A 21,661-nucleotide genomic window follows, 5' to 3' on the forward strand; every position below is an offset into this window, starting at 1 on the left:
AGACTCTTAATCTCACAAAACGAACTGAGGGTTGCTGGTGGGTGGAGGGAGTCAGGATAGTGTGGCTGAGTTATGGAAATTGGGGAGGGTATGTGCTATGGAGAGTGCCATGAAATGTGTAAGCCTGATGATTCACAGACCTGTACCCCTGGGGCAAATAATACATTATATGTTAATTTTAAAAAAATTCTTAGTTTTTATTCATTAGGTTTGAGGTGAAATAGTCCAGAGGAGTTCAGAAAACTGTTTTGAGCAAGAAGTGTCTATTTCTAAATTACCATTATAAAGGTAATTCTTAAATGGAAAAAACTGGTTGAGGTTGCCTAGGGAAGTTTAGAGTAAAGGGGGAAAAAAGGAAGGCATAGAATGAAATCTCAAAGCACTCCAATATTTATTGTTTAGAAAAGGAAGGTGCTATAAAGGAAACAGCTAAGGAGGTAAAACAATGGCCAGGAAAGTATAATTCCCAAAATTCAAAGAAATAGTGTTTTTAAAATGAGGAAATGATCAACAATGTCAACTATGGCTGAGGTAAAGAAAACTGCATATTGAATTTAACAACATAAAAACTGCAGAGAGCCACACAGAATGTTTTCTTTGTTATGGAGAAAGAATCCAGTTGGGGTAGACTGAGAATACTTTGGAAGAAGAGTATATATAGTAAACTGATATCAAACAAATTTATCTCTGAACCTATGACCCTATGACCCTAAGCTAAACTGTTAAAGTTTTTATAGAAATCCACAGACAACTCTAAATATTTTGATAGCCGTAATTGGCTCTTTCAAGGACAGAATGCCCAGATTAACCTCCTCACTAAGTGTGTATTTACCAGTTAACAATTTTTTTTATAAAAAACTCAACTAGTTTCATTGTTCCTAAACTATCTGCAAAGCTTTTCTCTCCTATCTTTTTTAAAAAAATTTTTAAAAGATTTTATTTATTTGAGAAAGAGAGGAAGAACAAGGGGAGGAGCAGAGGGAGAGGGAGGAGAGGCAGACTCCCCACTAAATGGAGAGCCCCACACGGGGCTGGATCCCAGAACCCTGAGATCCTGACCTAAGCAGAAGGCAGACACTTAACCAAGTGAGCCACCCAGGTGCCCCTTCTCTTCTCTCTTTTATAAATCTTGGGTTGTGCCTTTATCCCCAATAATATCTAATAATTATTTCCCTTGTAAGCAAATATGCATACAAAGTAGTTTTTTAAAAATTGGTTATGAATGGCAAAAGAAAAATAGGCCTATAACTGGAGGGAATGCTACATCAATTAGAGAGATATGAGCATATGTAAACCTGAAAGGAATGACACAATTGATTAGGAAAAGTTTAGTATATAAGAGAGAATGACTGATCAAATTTCTTAAGACCCAAAACAAGTAAGAGAATGAATCTTAAGTAGAAAGAAGAAAAATATCTGTTTAACGAGAGCAAAGAAAGATAGAATGAGCATGGATATAAAGAAATTTTTGTTGGTAGCAAACTGAAGGAGTTCTAACCAGTGGCTTGCATTTCAAGCATTTTAAGTAACTGGCTGACAGTGAAAATGAAAATGGGACAGAGGGAGTGTGGGATTGAGATGATGGATGAAAAGGACTGAAATTCATTTTGGAAATGCAAAGGAATTGCAAGGCAGTATTTGGAATAATTATGTTTGAATAACTGTGTCACTTTCTTCATCAGTGTTTCACAGCTAAGCTAAAGGCCCAAAGAGTAAATAACTGCATTTATTCAAGGCTAAATTTTTTAGGCTAGTGAATGAAAAAAGCAAGAGATAAAGAAGAGTAGGAAGTTAAGAAATTCACTGTTATTAAGGACATATGTTCCAAGCTGAAAAGAAAAATGAGTAAAAAAGACTTGAGGAAGGTTAAGGTATAAATGAACTAATGGTCTTGATAAAGTCAAAGAGTGGCCAGAATAGTATGTAAATAATAACTGATAAGATAAAAATATGTAGTTCAAGAATAAGTTGACTGAATTAGTGATTTTAAAATAAAGCAATTTGTTAATGATAAGGTCTAGAGTATCACTAGAAGTGAGGGCCAAAGGTAAAGAAAGAGATTAGTTCTGGGGAGATGGGGAGTCAAGGAACTGAGAGGCTAGGATTTGGGGTAGGTCTTCATATTGACAGGATTAGGTACAAAAAGAAGAAAGTGAGACAAATCCATGTATAAAACAGAATAAAAAGAAGTAGCAAGATGAAAGAAAGAAGGCAGAAAACAAGCTGGATTGTTCAAGTTGCAAAGTATACATTTTATAAGAAGGGAGAACAGTGGACTTCACTGCAACCCTACATCTCTGGAAAGATAATGACCCATCTATCATAGGCAAAGAAGAGTTACTAACACTCTTCCAATGTCAGCCGTATCTATCCTAAAGCAAAGGGTATATACAGACCATAAAATTCTACTCTGGAGCCAAAGGTAAAATAAGAGGGTGCTAGGAAACAGTTACAATTTCTATCTTTACTTCTTAATTTTATATCCCAAATAAATGAACTTATTTAAAGTGCCTGGGATTCAGTGGTACTTAATTGGACTAAACCAGAAGCACAACCAATGGAGAACAAGAATCATTCTATAAATCACTGAGGCTACTCTAGAATCATTCTGCTATATTAATAGCATAAATTCTTTCCCAAAATAGAATTAAAAACCCTTAAGATTAGAGACTACTAGCTTTCAAAATGGTCATAAAACATCTGAAAATCTAAAAATAAAATCATTAAAATAACATTAAGTTTAAAGAAAACCAAATATAATTTTATAAGTAAATATATTATACATCCTTTTTTAAATACAGGAGAAATATTTAAGTTAAGTTGCTAAGTTTTCTCTTGTCATTCTTTTATGTAAATTAGTAAAAATGATAATTAAATTTCCATTATTTAATTTTAGGAGAAAGAATGTGTCAAAAAGAGCATTCCAGATACACGTAGGAATGTATATGTAATCACTGAGAAACATTTTGCTCTACCCATTTGTTCCTTCTCTACCTAAATTAAAAGATTATAAATAATGATTATTCAAAATTTTTTTATTTCAAATAGATTTTCAGATGAGACAAAATAATTTAATTTACAATTAAGAAATGTTATACTTACCTCTTCCATATGATTGACCTGTCGCTGAAACCACTTTAAAAAAAAGAAAAAGAAATACTTATTGGCAAGCTACTCAAACATACGGGTAGACATGAGTGCATTTGTATGTGTATGTGTGTGTGAGTTATCTATGAAATATTCACCCTGAACCAACATCATTATCGTTTAACCTAGGGTTCAGAATGGAGCTAATGCAATGTACAGCTCGAACATAACATTTTTTAAATATACATAGTAGCAAGTTTGGGAGTTCTTTTTATTTCCTCAAAGCTTAGGAACCTCTTCCCCATTAATATGTATTTCTGTACTAAATGTTAGTAGGCTTAAACTGCAATATAGTAAACATACCTTAAAAAGAGATTCCAAAATCTGGAAAATAAAGTTTTAATTAAAACATTTAAAAATAAGAATTCCTCACAGTGTATGATGTGATACCTCTATAATTCTCAACCAGAAAAATGCAAATTACAAATTACTAGAACTATAAATCTATAATCCAAAATCATAATTTTCATAATTACAGTTTTTAGTATATCTTGCATAGATAACTCAATTCTAGAAAAATTTTCATCTCTATAGATCTATATTAGGATAGCCCAAAATAATTCACATATATGATTTCATATATTTTCTTAATATAGGTAAAGAAAAAAATTAGTAGTCCTCTTGGAAGATATTTTTTTCATATAACAGAGAGTATGGTAATAAAAAGCATTATCATAAGAACATTATCTCTTCAATATGACTTTGCTCTGATAACAGGCCTAAAAAAATCAAGCTATAAAATACTATACTATTACCTGATACTTTTAATGGAAAATGCAAAAAAATGGTTTGGGAGATTGTGACAAAAATTAAATATCCAAAATACCAACACTTAACACTTAGAAAATGTAATGTTAGAATGATTATGCTTGCCACACAAAATACAAGCCTATTCTGTCACATCCAGGTAAAAGTCTTTAACCACTTTGTTGAAGAAAAATATTACTACATTCATTCAGGCAGTTTAAAAAAAAAGTTGCTCAACTAAAAAAATCAGGCTACTCTAAAATCTCTCTTCTGCCACACTAACTCTCAAGCAATAATTCAAAAATTGTGGTCCCACAGTCAGAAGCATCAGCATCACCTAAACAAAGATATTTGTTTGTGTAAATTTGTGTAAAATTGTGTAAAAAAATGTAAATTATTTTTAAGATTTTATTTATTTATATGACAGAGACACAGCAAGAGAGGGACACCAGCAGGGAGAGTGGGAGAGGGAGAAGGCGGCTTCCCGCAGAGCCTGATGCGGGGCTGAATCCCAGGACCCTGGAATCATGACCTGAGCCAAAGGCAGGCACTTAATGACTGAGCCACCCAGGCACCACAGAAAATGTAAATTCTTAAGCCCGACCCCAGTCAAATGAATCAAAAGCTCTGGCAGTACGGTCAGCAATTTGTGTTTTAACTAGCCCTCCAACTGATTCTGTTGCATGCTAAATTTTGAGAATCCCTGTGCTAAGTCATAAGAAATCAGAAATCTAAGCAAAAAGGGCTGAGATCCTCAAGAAAACATACCAAAGTAAATAAATATCCAAGTCTGAAGGAAAATAATTTCAGCTACATAAGGATTTAGAAACTAATGTTCACTGAGGCATACTACCTTGGAATAAACTCATTCTTCCCACTATCAACAGAGATTCCAAGGTTCTCAAAACCTCTTTTCCTATCTCAGAAGATGATGAGAAACCATCATATATCCGTTCACCCATTCATTAGAGCCAGAGTTTATTTAAACCTTAAATAAACCATTTAAAACACTAAAAAACCATTTAAACAAAGGCTTTCTCAACTAGTGAGAAAAACATCAGTTCTAGTAATGTTGAATCCAGAACATTATTGGTAAAGTGGAAAATGAAAACTGATCAGAAGTGAGAAAATCAATTTTAGGCAAATACTAAATAGAAAGAGAAAATTCTATGAAAATGTGGAAGAACATATATGAAGTACCCCAGGAAAATATTAAACTTCCACCATTCTAATTTTAAAGATATTATCATGTAAGTGTGAAGCCAAAATAAAATTTATTTTTTTAATTTATTATTTTTATTACTTTTTATGATTTTAAAATATTTTCAGAAATTCTTAGGTTCAGAAACGGTTTCACCACACATTCTAACCTAGCAAACAACAAAATTTATTCTTAGAAAAGTAAACACAAGAAAAATCTATAGGCAAGATAAGCAGTAAAAAACCTATTCTTTTTGTTTCAACTTTTTCTTTAAATTCCAATTAGTTAGCATATAGGGTCGCATCAGTTTCAGGAGTAGAGTTTAATGATTCATCACTTACATAGAACACCCAGTGCTCATCACAAGTGCCCTCCTTAATGCCCATCACCCATCTGTAATCCATCCCCTTGTCCACCTCCCCTCCAGCAACCCTGTTTATTCTCTATAGTTTAGAGTCTGTTTTAGGGTTTACCTCTTTTTTTTTTTTTTCCCTATGTTCATCTGCTTCATTTCTTAAATTCCACATATGAGTGAAATCATATAGTGTTTGTCTTTCTGACTCACTTATTTCACTTAGCATAAAGTACTCTAGTTCCATCCATGTTGTTGTAAATGGCAAATTTTCATTATTTTTTATGGCTGAGTAATATCCCATTGTGTATATATACCACAAGTTCTTCATCCATTCATCAGTCAATGGATATTTGGGCTCTTTCCATAATTTGGCTACTGATGATAATGCTGCTGTAATATAAACATCAGAGTGCATGTCTCCCCCCTTCAAATTAATTTTTTTTTTAATTCTTTGAATAAATACCTAGTAGAGCAATTGCTAGATCATAGGGTAGTTCTATTTTTAACTTTTTGAGGAACTTCCATGTTATTTTCCAGAGTGGCTGGCCCGTCTGCCCTCCCACCAACAATGTAGAAGTGTTCCTCTTTCTTTGCATCCTCCCCAACATCTGTTGTTTCTTGTATTGTTAATTTTAGCCATTTTGACAAATGTGAGGTGACATTAATTGTAGTTCTAATTTGTATTTCCCTGATGATAAGTGATATTGAGCATCTTTTCAAGTGTCTGTTAGCCACCTGAGTAAATACCCTATTCTTAAAAAAATAGTGGCTAATGGGGCTGGCACTCAATGCTGCTATCATAAAAAGCTTCCTAAGGAGAAAATGGCATGGTATTTTTTAAAGTGAAGTAATAATCTGTAACTAAAATTCCAGATAGGCATATGGTATCACTGAAGCCAAGAGAAGTCCTAAAGGACTGGCAGCTTTTTGCCTGGCTTCATGGAGCTCAAAATTCTCTCAAGGCAAAAAGAAACAAAACCAAACCAAACCAAAACAACAACAAAAACAAAAAACAAACAAACAAACAAACAAACAAATAAGTGGAGGCCATTCCTCACCATTGAAAGGCAAATAAACCACAGCTCCTTGGAGATGTGGCAAATAATACACATGTCGACAGCACAGAAGAAAAAGCTGAGTAGAAAGTTACTTTGGGAAAAAAGGATTTTGAAAAGATCCCATATATAAGGGGAAATCCTAATAAGCCATGCATTTGCCCAAGCCAGGACTCATGCTTAGAAAATATCTGAGTAGACACTAAACTCTCACATTTGGTTTATCTTTAGCTCAGAGCAAGCAGAAAATGAAAGCTAACTCAAGATTTGTAAACAGCCCGGCTAAACTCTGAAGGAGTGCCCCAACACAAAGCCAATCTTGAAGGAACAGGAAATAATTTTTTCTCCTTTTCCTTTTTTTTCTTCTTGTGGCTCAACGCATTTAAGGAAATCTTTTCAAATCCATCAACTAACCATAAGCAATAGGAACAGAGGCCTGAGAGACAAAATATTTAATCAAGGAATACAGACTTTCAAAATAGCTTACACTTCTGGTTTCCAACCCGGCATGCAGAGAGCCTGGATTAGTCAGTCACTCTGCCCTAACAAGAAAAGCTGAATGAATTGAAAATGAACAACTGTTCTTGTACCTATCACAGAATTGAGATGACTGAGCAAATCACATCACCAAAAATTAAAGAGACAAACAGATGATCCTGAGAAGCAGAAATTATCAGAGCAGAAATCCATGAGAAAAAACCTCCACAGGAACTAGCAGTGAGATAAGAAAACCCAAGCTCGGGGCGCCTGGGTGACTCAGTGGGTTAAGCCTCTGCCTTCAGCTCAGGTCATGATCTCAGGGTCCTGGGATTCAGCCCCGCATCAGGCTCTCTGCCAAGCAAAGAGCCTGCTTCCTCCTCTCTCTCTGCTTGCCTCTCTGCCTATTTGTGATCTCTCTCTCTGTCCAATAAATAAATAAAATATTTTAAAAAGAAAAAAAAAGAAAACCCAAGCTGTAAATGAACTGCTGGAAGCCCAGCATGGACAAGTTCAAGAGTTAAAAACTTCAGTGGGAAAAAGGTTTGAGGAGTTTTTTTAAAAACTAAGCATACTCTTTTTGTTTTTTTAAAGATTCATTTATTTGACAGATAGAAAGAGATAGATCATAAGTAGGCAGAGAGGCAGGCAGAGACAGAGAGAGGGGGAAGGAGGCTCCCCGCTGAGCAGAGACCCTGATGTGGGGCTCAATCCCAGGGTTCTGGGATCATGACATGAGCTGAAGGCAGAGGCCTTAACCCACTGAGCCACCCAGGCACCCCTAAGCATACTCTAACCATAATACCTAGCAATCTTTGGTGTTTAACCAAATGAGTTGAAAATTTATGTCCAGTCAGTGAAGCACCTACCTTCAGCTCAGGTCATGATCCCAGGGTCCTGAATGGAGCCCACATAGGGCTCCTTGCTCAGCAGAGAGCCTGCTTCTCCCTCTCTTTCTGTCTGCCACTCTGCCTACTTGTGCTCTCTATCCCTCTACCAAATACATAAAATCTTTAAAAAAAAAAAAAAAAAAAAAAAAAGACAGAGAGAAAAGAAAATGTATGTCCATATAAAAACCTGCACACAGAAGTTTACAGAAGCTTTATTCATAATTACTAAAACTTGGAAGCAAAGAAGGTGCCATTCAGTAAGTGAATGGATAAACAAATTGTGGTACAACTATACAATAAATCACTCTGCACCAAATAAATTAATAAATAAATAAAGCTGGCAATCCATGAAAACACATGAAGGAATCTTAAACGCATATTACTAAGTCAAAGAAGCCAATCCTAAAAAGACTATACACTGTATGATTCCAACTATATGACATTCTGGAAAAGGAAAACGAAAGACATAAAGCTATCAAGGGTTTGATAAGGAAAAGAAGATGAATATGTGGAGCACAAGGGGTTTTTAAGGCTGTGAAACCATTCTGTATGATACTGTAATTGTATCATTTTACATTAGTTAAAACCCATAGAATGTACAACACCAAGAGAAAGCCTTATGTAAACTATGGACCTTGGGTGATGATGATGTGTAGTATAACTTCATAGATCTTACAAAGATACTACTCTGTTGCATGATGTTGTTAATAGAGGAGGCCCATGCATGCATAGGAATAGCAGGTATATGGAAACTCTCTGTACTATATGCAATTTGGCTGAGAACATAAAATTGCTCCAAAAATGAAGTCTATTTGGGGGCACCTGGGTGGCGCAGTGGGTTAAAGCCTCTGCCTTCTGCTCAGGTCACAATCCCAGGGTCCTGGGGTCAAGCCCCACATCAGGCTCTCTGCTCAGTAGGGAGCCTGCTTCCCTTCCTATCTCTCTGCCTGCCTCTCTGCCTACTTGTGATCTCTATCAAATAAATAAATATCTTTAAAAAATTAAAAATAAAAATGAACTCTATTTAAAAAATAATAGCTTAGAAAAGTCACTAAACAAAAATAACAAAATTTACAGAGGGGGAAATCTGATACCCAGAGTTACCACATAAAATACTCAAGATATCTTGATTTCAACAAAAAATTATGAAGCAAGCACTCAATGAAACAAGAAATTGTGACTTATTTGAAGGAAAAAATAAACAGATACTGTCCCTAAGGAAGCTTATATGCTGGACTTAGTAGACAAAAACTTAGTTTACTGTCTTAAATACACTCAGTGAACTAAAGGAAATCATGGACAAGAATTAAAGGAAACAAAATATAGTATTTTAACAAATATAAGGAAAGATACAGAAATTTAAAAAGAAACCAAATTCTAGAAATGGAAACTTAAATAACTGGACAAAAGGAACTATAACTGAAATGAAAATTTTACTAGAGGGTTTTGACAGCAGCAAGCAAAAGAATCAGTCAATTTAAAGACCGACCAATTGAAATGATCCAGTCTGAGGAGAAGAAAGAGGAATGAATGAAAAAAAGGACAGAGCCTAACAGAATTATGGGATATCATCAAGCATATCAATATAGACATTATAATACTCCCAGAAAAATAGAAAGAAAAGGGGGGAGAGGAAGAATAAGGAAATAATTACTGAATACTTCCCAAATTTGAGAAAAGATAAGGATTTATATGTCAAATTCCTAGTAGAATAAATGAATAAGATTCATATGAAGACATATTATAATAAAACTGTTGAAAGCCAAACACAAATATAGAATCTTGAAAGCAGCAAGAGAGAAGTAAAATGTATAAAAGTTCTTCAATAAGAATAACCACTTATTTCTCTCCTCAGAGACTATGGATCCTAGAAGGTAATGTGGTGGCATATTTAAAATGCAATTAATAAAAAACAGCAAATGCCAAGTATTACATATCTGGAAAAATTATCCTTCAAAAATGAAGGAAACTTAAGAAAAAAAAGCAATAATTAAATGTAAGAAAATTATGAGTAAAAATATGTAAATATGACAGCATATTGGAGGGAATATAAAGAACAAAAAGTTTTTTTAGACTGTGTTTGAACTTAAATAACTGGCAACTTAATAGAGACTGCTATATGCTTAAGATGTTATATATGAACTTCATGGTAACCACAAACCCAAAATCTATAAAAGATACAAAAAAGTAAAGAGAAAGAAGCCAAATATAACAATATAGAAAATCCTCCATCCCAAAGAAGGAGAGCAAAAGCAGAACTACTACAAAATCAACCATAAAATTAACAAAATGACAATAAGTACATACTATCAATAACTACTTTACATGTAAATGGTCTAATTTCTTAGACATAGGGTGACATAATGAATCCAAAAATGTAAGAATCATCTACATGCTGCCTTAAAAGAGACTCAATGCAGACCCAAAGATACATACAATCTGAAAGTGAAGGAATGGAAAAATACTGACCCTTACAAATGGAAGGAAAAAAAAAGCCAAGTAACAATATCTATATCAGTAAGTTATACTTTTAAACAACAACTAAAAAAAGACAAAGAAAGGCATTATGTAACAATAAAGGGATCAATACCACAAGAGAATAGAACAATTGTAAACATCTATGCATCCAGTATTAGAGCAACTAAATACAAAAAGCAAATATAAACAGACATAAAAGGAGAAACTGATTATAATACAATAATAGTAGGAGAATTTAACATTTCACTTACATCAGTAGGAAGATCATTCAGACAGAAAATTAATAAGGCAATAAAAGTCTCTGAATGACACATTAGACCAAATAGACATAACACATATATATTGAACATTCCATCCAAAAGAACAGAATCTATATTCTTCTCAAGGGCACATGGAACATTCTCCAGAATAGATCATATGTTAGGCACAAAACAAGTCTCAATAAATTTAAAAACTGAAATAAATGCATCTTTTTGAACCACAATGATATATAACTAAAAGTCAGAAGAAAAAAATGAAAAAATACAAACACACAGAGGCTAAACAACATGCTACTAAACAACTAAAGGGTCAATGAAGAAATCAAAGAAAAAAACTGAAAAATACATGGAGACAAATGAAAACACACTAAAATCTTTGAGACACAGCAAAAGCAGTTTTAAGAGGGAGATATATAGCAACATAGGCCTATCTCAAGAAATATGAAAAAGTTCAAACAAGCAATCTAACCATATGCCTAAATGAACCAGAAAAAGAACAAAGCCCAAGGTGATTAGAAGCAAGAAAAACTAATAAAGATCAGAAGATAAATAAATAACAAGGCTTTTAAAAATGTAAAAGATCTTTTTTCCATTGGACATTTTTCCTGCTTTGTCGAAGATTAGTTGGCCATAGAGTTGAGGGTCTATTTCTGGGCTCTCTATTCTGTTCCATTGATCTATGTGTCTGTTTTTGTGCCAGTACCATGCTGTCTTGATGATGACAGCTTTGTAATAGAGCTTGAAGTCCGGAATTGTGATGCCACCAACGTTGGCTTTCTTTTTCAATATCCCTTTGGCTATTCGAGGTCTTTTCTGGTTCCATAAAAATTTTAGCATTATTTGTTCCATTTTTTTGAAAAAGATGGATGGTACTTTGATAGGAATTGCATTAAATATGTAGATTGCTTTAGGTAGCATAGACATTTTCACAATATTTATTCTTCCAATCCAGGAGCATGGAACATTTTTCCATTTCTTTGTGTCTTCCTCAATTTCTTTCATGAGTACTTTATAGTTTTCTGAGTATAGATTCTGTGTCTCTTTGGTTAAGTTTATTCCTAGGTATCTTATGGTTTTGGATGCAATTGTAAATGGGATTGACTCCTTAATTTCTCTTTCTTCTGTCTTGCTGTTGGTGTAGAGAAATGCAACTGATTTCTGTGCATTGATTTTATATCCTGACAGTTTACTGAATTCCTGTATAAGTTCTAGCAGTTTTGGAGTGGAGTCTTTTGGGTTTTCCACATATAGTATCATATCATCTGCGAAGAGTGATAATTTGACTTCTTTTTTGCCGATTTGGATGCCTTTAATTTCCTTTTGTTGTCTGATTGCTGAGGCTAGGACCTCTAGTACTATGTTGAATAGCAGTGGTGATAATGGACATCCCTGCCATGTTCCTGACCTTAGCGGAAAAGCTTTCAGTTTTTCTCCACTGAGAATGATATTTGCGGTGGGTTTTTCATAGATGGCTTTGATAATATTGAGGTATGTGCCCTCTATCCCTACACTTTGAAGAGTTTTGATCAGGAAGGGATGCTGTACTTTGTCAAACGCTTTTTCAGCATCTATTGAGAGTATCATATGGCTCTTGTTCTTTCTTTTATTGATGTGTTGTATCACATTGACTGAATTGCGGATGTTGAACCAACCTTGCAGCCCTGGAATAAATCCCACTTGGTCGTGGTGAATAATCTTTTTAATGTACTGTTGAATCCTATTGGCTAGTATTTTGTTGAATATTTTCGCATCTGTGTTCATCAAGAATATTGGTCTATAGCTCTCTTTTTGTTGGGATCCTCGTCTGGTTTTGGGATCAAGGTGATGCTGGCCTCATAAAATGAGTTTGGAAGTTTTCCTTCCATTTCTATTTTTTGGAACAGTTTCAGGAGAATAGGAATTAGTTCTTCTTTAAATGTTTGGTAGAATTCCCCCGGGAAGCCGTCTGGCCCTGGGCTTTTGTTTGTTTGGAGATTTTTAATGACTGTTTCAATCACCTTACTGGTTATGGGTCTGTTCAGGCTTTCTATTTCTTCCTGGTTCAGTTGTGGTAGTTTATATGTTTCTAGGAATGCATTCATTTCTTCCAGATTGTCAAATTTATTGGCGTAGAGTTGCTCATAGTATGTTCTTATAATAGTTTGTATTTCTTTGGTGTTAGTTGTGATCTCTCCTCTTTCATTCATGATTTTATTTATTTGGGTCCTTTCTCTTTTCTTTTTGATAAGTCGGGCCAGGGGTTTATCAATTTTATTAATTCTTTCAAAGAACCAGCTCCTAGTTTCGTTGATTTGTTCTATTGTTTTTTTGGTTTCTATTTCATTGATTTCTGCTCTGATCTTTATGATTTCTCTTCTCCTGCTGGGCTTAGGGTTTCTTTCTTGTTCTTTCTCCAATTCCTTTAGGTGTAGGGTTAGGTTGTGTACCTGAGACTTTTCTTGTTTCTTGAGAAAGGCCTGTACCGCTATATATTTTCCTCTCAGGACTGCCTTTGTTGTGTCCCACAGATTTTGAACCGTTGTATTTTCATTATCATTTGTTTCCATGATTTTTTTCAATTCTTCTTTAATTTCCCGGTTGACCCATTCATTCTTTAGAAGGATGTTGTTTAGTCTCCATGTATTTTGGTTCTTTTCAAACTTCCTTTTGTGGTTGAGTTCTAGCTTTAGAGCATTGTGGTCTGAAAATATGCAGGGAATGATCCCAATCTTTTGATACCGGTTGAGTCCTGATTTAGGACCAAGGATATGATCTATTCTGGAGAATGTTCCATGTGCACTAGAGAAGAATGTGTATTCTGTTGCTTTGGGATGAAATATTCTGAATATATCTGTGATGTCCATCTGGTCCAGTGTGTCATTTAAGGCCTTTATTTCCTTGCTGATCTTTTGCTTGGATGATCTGTCCATTTCAGTGAGGGGAGTGTTAAAGTCCCCTACTATTATTGTATTATTGTTGATGTGTTTCTTTGATTTTGTTATTAATTGGTTTATATAGTTGGCTGCTCCCACGTTGGGGGCATAGATATTTAAAATTGTTAAATCTTCTTGTTGGACAGACCCTTTGAGTATGAAAAAAGACTGCCTCTTCAATAAATGGTGCTGGGAAAATTGGACAGCCACATGCAGAAAAATGAAATTGGACCATTTCCTTACACCACACACAAAAATAGACTCAAAATGGATCAAGGACCTCAATGTGCGAAAGGAATCCATCAAAATCCTTGAGGAGAACAAAGGCAGCAACCTCTTCGACCTCTGCCACAGCAACATCTTCCTAGGAACAACGCAAAAGGCAAGGGAAGCAAGGGCTAAAATAAACTATTGGGATTTCATCAAGATCAAAAGCTTTTGCACAGCAAAGGAAACAGTTAACAAAATCAAAAGACAACTGACAGAATGGGAGAAGATATTTGCAAATGACATATCAGATAAAGGACTAGTGTCCAGAATCTATAAAGAACTTAGCAAACTCAACACCCAAAGAACAAATAATCCAATCAAGAAATGGGCAGAGGACATGAACAGACATTTCTGCAAAGAAGACATCCAGATGGCCAACAGACACATGAAAAAGTGCTCCATATCACTCGGCATCAGGGAAATACAAATCAAAACCACAATGAGATATCACCTCACACCAGTCAGAATGGCTAAAATCAGCAAGTCAGGAAATGACAGATGCTGGCAAGGATGCGGAGAAAGGGGAACCCTCCTACACTGTTGGTGGGAATGCAAGCTGGTGCAGCCACTCTGGAAAACAGCATGGAGGTTCCTCAAAATGTTGAAAATAGAACTGCCCTATGACCCAGAAATTGCACTATTGGGTATTTACCCTAAAGATACAAATGTAGTGATCCAAAGGGGCACATGCACCCGAATGTTTATAGCAGCAATGTCCACAATAGCCAAACTATGGAAAGAACCTAGATGTCCATCCACAGATGAATGGATCAAGAAGATGTGGTATATATACACAATGGAATACTATGCAGCCATCAAAAGAAATGAAATCTTGCCATTTGCGACAACATGGATGGAACTAGAGCATATCATGCTTAGCGAAATAAGTCAAGCAGAGAAAGACAACTATCATATGATCTCCCTGATATGAGGAAGTGGTGATGCAACATGGGGGCTTAAGTGGGTAGGAGAAGAATCAATGAAACAAGATGGGATTGGGAGGGAGACAAACCATAAGTGACTCTTAATCTCACAAAACAAACTGAGGGTTGCTGGGGGGAGGGGGTTTGGGAGAAGGGGGTGGGATTATGGACATTGGGGAGGGTATGTGCTTTGGTGAGTGCTGTGAAGTGTGTAAACCTGGTGATTCACAGACCCGTACCCCTGGGGATAAAAATATATGTTTATAAAAAATAAAAAATTAATAAAAAAAATGTAAAAGATCAATGAATGAAACCAAGAGCTGCTTCTTTAAAAAGATAAACAAAATTGATAACCTTTAGCCAGACTCATCAGAGGGAAGAAAAAAAAAAAAACTCAAATAAATAAAATCAGAAAGAAAAGAGAAGAATCAACACCACAGAAATACAACAGAAAATAAGAGAATACTATGAAAAATTGTGTATCAGCAAACTGGACATTCTAATAGAAATGGATAAAATCCTAGATATATTCTTTAAGGGCCTATTTAGCCAGAGCGATTCCATCTGGTTAAACAGTAAAACTTAACCTGACCCTACCCACCCCCCACCCCCCTCACACACACCCCCGCCCCCGGCGCCACCAGGGAAACTTACTTAAAAGCAAGTCCAGGAAACCAGTAAATTATGGTCAACCAGTCCCCGATAACAGAGCCCAAATACAAGGGCGGGTCAAGTCAGGTGGATATAACAGAGCCCGAATTAAGGGATGAGTCGGGCCAGTTGGAGACATCCAGTCAGTGGGGCATGCATACTGTCTCCCTAGCTACCAAGGAGTGTGGGCCCTGCCTTTTGGGCACCAATCCTGACCAAGGTGATAGGCTAGGTGAAATAGCTACTATGGGGTGAATTGTAATTCAATCAGGCACCTGTGTGTGACCTAGCATGACTGTGCAGGTTTCTCTGTGTGTTGCAATCTCGTTGGCCACCTGTGTGTGGCCAGGCTCAACCACATGGCCTTTGCTCTATAAAAATTAGTCAGTAAGGCAGAGAGGGGTCGCCCTCTCTGTAAGAGGCGGCCCAGAACTGTCAGTTTGATTCTCGATGCTTGACGCAAAATAAAGCTTTGCTTGACTTTCGCTTTGTATCAGTCTCGCTCCTTTGATCACGGACCTATCATTAGGGGACCTTTCAATACAGTCTTCCAAAATTGAATCAGGAAGAGACAGAAAACCTGAAGACCAATTACTAGTAATGAAATTGAACTGGTAATCTAAAAACTGCCAAAAAATAAAAGTCCAGGACCAGATGGATTCATAGACAAATTCTAACAACATTTAAAGAAGGGTTAATACCTATCTCAAACTATTCTAAAGAATCAGGAAAAAAAAAGGAAAGTTTCCAAATTCGTTCTACAAGGCCAGCATTGCCCTAATACCAAAATCAGAGAAAGACAATACAAAAACAAAACAAAACTAAACTAAAACTAAAGGCCAATATCACAGATGGACATAGATGCAAAAATCTTCAACAATACATTAAAAGAATCATTCACCACGATCAAGAGGGATTTATTCTGGGGTGCCTGGGTGGCTCAGTTGGTTAAGTATCTGACTTCACCTCAGGTCATGATCACAGGCTCCTGGGATCAAGCCCAGTGTCAGGCTCCTTACACAACAGGGAGTCTATTTGTCTCTCTCCACCTGTCCCTCCCCCACTCAGGCATGCTTTGTCTCTCAAATAAATAAAACCTTAAAAAAAAGAGAGAGAGAATTTATTCTGGGGATGCAAGCATAGATTTAATATTCACAAATTAATGTGATGTTGGATTAAAATCCACATGATCGTCTCAATAAACATTTGACAAAATTCAACATCCATTCGTGATAAAAATTCTTTAAAAAGTGGGTTTAGCAGAAACACATCAACATAACAAAGGCCATATAAGAAAAAACATAAGCTAACATACCCAATGGGGAAAAAAATAGAGTTTTTCCCCTAAGATCAGGAACAAGACAGCATGTCTACTTTCACCACTATTATTCAACATAGTACTGGAAGTCCTAGCTACAGAAATCAGGCAAAAAAATATATATATATAAATCATCCATATTGTTCAGGAAGAAATTAAACTGTTGTTATTTCAAATGGCATAATGCTATACATAGGAAACCCTCAACTATCAGAACTATTAGAAATAATAAATGAATTTAGTAACACTGCAGAATACAAAATTAATAATCAAAAATCTGTTGCATTTTATACACTAATAAGAAAGCAGCAGAAGAAGAAATTAAGAGAATTCTATTTATAATTACACCAAAAAAATTAAATACCTAAGAATAAATATAACAATGGTGGTGAAAGACCTTTACTCTAAAAACCATAAAACACTGATAAAAGAAATAGGAGGAGGACACAAATAAATGGATTGAAAGAATTAATACTGTTAAAATGTCCATACTACCCAAGGCAATCTAGGTTTAATGCAATCTCTATCAAAATAACAATAGTATTTTCACAGAACTAGAACAATCCTAAAATTTGTATAGAACCATCAAAGACCCATATAGCCAAAACAATCTTGAAAAAGATAAAGTTGAGGTAGCAGAAATCCAGATTTTAAGATATAACTATAAAGCTATAGTAATGAAAACAGTATGGCACTGGTACAAAAATAGACTCATAGAGCAATAGAACAAAGTAGAAAATCCAGAAATAAACCCATGCTCATACAGTCAATTAATCTACAACAAAGAAGACAAAAATACACAATGGAGAAAAGACACTCTCTTCAATAAATGGTGCTAGGAAAACTGGACAGCTATATGCAAAAGGATGAAACTGGGCCAATTTTCTATACCATACACAAAAATAAATTAAAATGGATTAGATACCTAAATGTGAGACCTGAAACCATAAAGATCCTGGAAGGGAACACAGACACTGTGGTTTTGTTTTGTATTGTTTTGTTTTTGACACTGACCAGAGCAACATTTTTGTAGATAGGCCTCTTAGAAAAAGAGAAACAAAAGCAAAATTAACTATTAAGAATACATCAAAATAAAAATCTTTTGCATAGCAAATGAACCATCAACAAAACAAAAAAGCAATCTATTGAATGGGAGAAGATATTTGCAAATGATTATCTTATTAGGGGTTAACATCCAAAATATACAAAGAACTACATAACTCAAAACCAATAAATAAATAAATAAATAAAAATAAAGGCAGGCATGACAGAGGAACAATATCAAAAAAAGCAAAATGGCAGTCTTATACCTAAACATGTTAATTATTACATTAAATGCATATGATCAAAACACTTCAGTTAAAGGCATATATCATCAGACTGAAAATTTAAAAAAAAATTGTCTATAAGAAACACATTTTAAATAGAAAGAGATAAACAGGTTATGTGGAAGAAATACCATGACAACTCTATCATAAGAGTAACTGCATCAGTATCAAACAAAGCAGACTACAGAATAAGAAATATTATTATATGAAATACCACTTCATAATAAACAAATGGTTGGTTCATCTGAAAGGCATAATAAATTATTAGATTCAACCTGCCATGTTTTGCTTAGGATTTTTACACCTTTTAACAAGTAAAATTACACTGTAATTTACCTTTACTTCAGTGTCTACATAAGCTTTGGGTACAAGAATATGTTAGCTTCTAATAACAATATTATCTCAGTTTGGGTTCCCCCAAAAGCAGATACTGAGACAAGAGCTGTGTGCAAGCAGTTTGTAAGGCAATCCCAAAAAATGTGGGAAGAGAGTGGAGAAATCAAACAAAGAATGGTATGTATAGACCATAAACATGAGTTGTTATTAGGAGCAACTGAGGCTCAATCTTATGAGGGACCATTTTAGAGCACTGTAAATACACTTCATAAATGTCCACAAAGGATACTTACTCATCAATTCTGGGAATATTAACTCTGCAGCAATTCCAGCCTGCCAGTCAGGCAAAAACACACAATGTACTTCAGCTAGAAGCTAGCATGAATTTTTGAACTTGGATAAGACAGCTGTTTGAAGTCCAATGGAACTATTACTGTACCTCTAGTAAACAATACCACCCCTGTAGGATCACAGTCTCCAATACCATAGTACTCGACTTGCAGGGACTGGAAATAAATATTGCCAAATATTTTGCAATATTTGGATCATTGGGAGTGATGAGAAGAGAAGGCAAATCTACTTGATTCCTGGACCTGTATAACTCCAGTAACTGGGAACATAGCACCACAGTTGGTTCGACACGTATACCAACTCTTTCAGGACAACACCCTATCCCCTTCATGTGGTATTATTATTGAGTTGAGCTTAAGGAGTATTATATATTCCTGGTGAACCAAAACTGTGATCATTGTATGGAGGTTCATCTCTAATTTTATTTGCCTTAATTCTAATTTGTCTAACTATAGGCTATGCTAGCTTTAAATTGCATAGTTGTTCATCCTTTTACTTTCCTTTGTTTTTTAAATTTTTATTATACTTTTTCTAGTCACCATGCAGTGCATTATATCCCCAGAACTTATTTATCATATACTGGAAACTTGTACCTTTTGATCATCATCACCCATTTCTCCCACCTCTCACCACCACCATCTTTGGCTACCACTTAGCATAAAACACTCTAAGTTCATCCATATTGTCACAAATGGCAAGATACCATTCTTTTTATACCTTAATAATATTCGTGTGTGTGTGTGTGTGTGTGTGCGCGCGCACACGCGCGCGCACGTATACACATACCACATCTTCTTTATCCATTCATCTATTAATGTTTAATGTATACTTGGGTTGCTTCCATATCTTAGCTATTATAAATAATGCTGCAATTAACATGGGGGTATATATATTTTTTTGAGTTACAGTTTTGTTTCAAACTTAAACAAGTTAAATTAGTAAACGAAAAAGAAAAAACAACTGTTCAACTTACTCATCAACACAGAATTTAACGTATGCCTTATACTAAGTCTTGGACAAAAATGATGCTAAGCGGTGGGGGGTAGGCAGGTAGTTCAAAAGAAATCACAAAATCTTTTTAGTACATTTGTTTTCATAGTGATATAAAAGAGGAAATTCTTAAATGATGTTGAAAGTATGATAAGATTGAACAAAAGAGTAAATGTAGTGATGTTAAGAGTTAGAATTCTAACTGTGGGAAGAAGGACATATACATATGAAATAAAGGAAAGTAAGAATAAGACCTGTGGTGAGAGACTGGAACTAAAGGTGTCTGTGAGGACTCCCGATTTCTAAATATGTCTATTTATGTATATATGCATGTATATGTGCACTCTATTTGTAAATAAGAATATAAATATATGAACTGTGCATATGTATATGTGTGCATACTATACACATTTCCTAGTTTTGTCTGCTGATACAGCATAAAAGCATTCATTCCAGGATCACTGATTAACTGTCAGATCTTGGTTTCTAATACCATTCCTCATTAAAGAAACAAGACTTTATCAGCAAGATAGTGAATATGATGCCTGAAACACTCCTTCCAGTAGAAAAACAGGGATTTAACATCAAACAAGCCAAATGCTCTGAGAAATCCCAAAACCAGTAAGTTTCCTATATCTTAAGCAAGGAAAAACCAACCACATCAAAGTCCACCAAAAAATAAATTAATAAATAAATAAAATTTTGATACTCTCAACATTAACTTGTCAGAGCCTCTCCTTATACTCACACTGCAGCACAACTGGGAAGAAATCCTCAACTCTTGTTTTCCCCTTGGGGATGGAAAGGAGTGGAACACACATCCAACATTCGGACATTTAGGGCGAGAGGTTGCCCAAGGGGCTAGCTTACTCTTGCCTCTATACAAGTGCTGACCTCAAAAGGATGCCAGCCAGATTGAGAATCTCTGAGAACTAAGACTAGAGTACACAAAGAACTAGGGTTTGCAGTACCAAAAACAGACACTGGGTGGAGCTCCTGTACTGATGTTTAAAGCAGCACCAGAAAGGCACTAGGGGGAGTACCTGAGTAGAAACCTACAAGCCAGGGTGCCTGGGTGGCTCCGAGGGTTAAGTCTCTTCCTTGTCCTGGGATCGAGTCCCGCATCGGGCTCCTTGCTCCGCAGGGAGCCTGCTTCTCCCTCTGACTCTGCCTTCCACTCTGTCTGCCTGTGCTCGCTCTCACTCTCTCTCTCTCTTACAAATAAATAAATAAAATCTTAAAAAAAAAAAAAAAAGTCTCTTCCTTCCACTCAGGTCATGATCTCAGGTCATGATCTCAGGGTCGTGGAATCGAGGCCCACATCAGGCTCTCTGCTCAGCAGGGAGCCTGCTTCTCCCTCTCTGCCTGCTTGTGGTTTCTGTCAAATAAATAAATAAAATTTTTTTAAAAAAAGAAAGAAAGAAAAGGAAAAAGAAACCTACAAGCCTCTTCTAATAGATTACATACACAAGCCCAGAGGAACACTTACTCAAAAAAAGGCTTAAGAGGTCTCCAGAAACTAGGCAGACTGAATGGAGCAAACCCTCCCTATAGGAAATCAGACCATCAAATCTAGAAGACTTAGCTGATGCTTCAGACACCAGATCTGAACAAAAAAAGTAACAAGACATACAAAGGAAAAGGGGAACCACAGCACATTTAAAAGAAAAGATTAAATCTCCAGAAACTAAAGAAGCAGAAATATACAAATTCACAAAAAATTCAAAACTGTCATCATAAGGATACTTAATGATACTTAATGAGCTAAGAGATAACAAACAACCAAAGGAAATCAGAAAAATAGTACATGAGCATGAAAATATTGAGAAAAAAAAATAAAACTATGAAGAAAAACCACACAGAAATTCTGGAACTAAAAAATATGATAACTGAATTGAAAAAAAAAAATCCATTACAGGAACTCAAGAATAAACTTGACCAGGTAAAAGAAAGGATCAGCAAACCAGAAGAC

The 21,661-nt window shown here is 35.4% G+C and overlaps 1 protein-coding gene across 1 annotated transcript in view; it reads right to left on the minus strand.

The window, feature by feature from the left end:
• CCDC7 (coiled-coil domain containing 7) overlaps positions 1-21,661 on the minus strand; it is a 431,686-nt gene that overhangs the window by 382,327 nt on the left and 27,698 nt on the right. The window contains exons 6-7 of the mRNA XM_082742485.1: positions 3,451-3,471; positions 3,103-3,135 (exon numbers count right to left, since the gene is read on the minus strand). Coding sequence (XP_082598611.1) covers positions 3,103-3,135; positions 3,451-3,471 — 54 coding nt within the window. The remainder of the gene's footprint in view (positions 1-3,102; positions 3,136-3,450; positions 3,472-21,661) is intronic.

This window comes from Mustela nivalis (genome assembly GCF_964662115.1).
Source record: "Mustela nivalis genome assembly, chromosome: 7".
Classification (NCBI taxonomy): Eukaryota; Metazoa; Chordata; class Mammalia; order Carnivora; family Mustelidae; genus Mustela; species Mustela nivalis.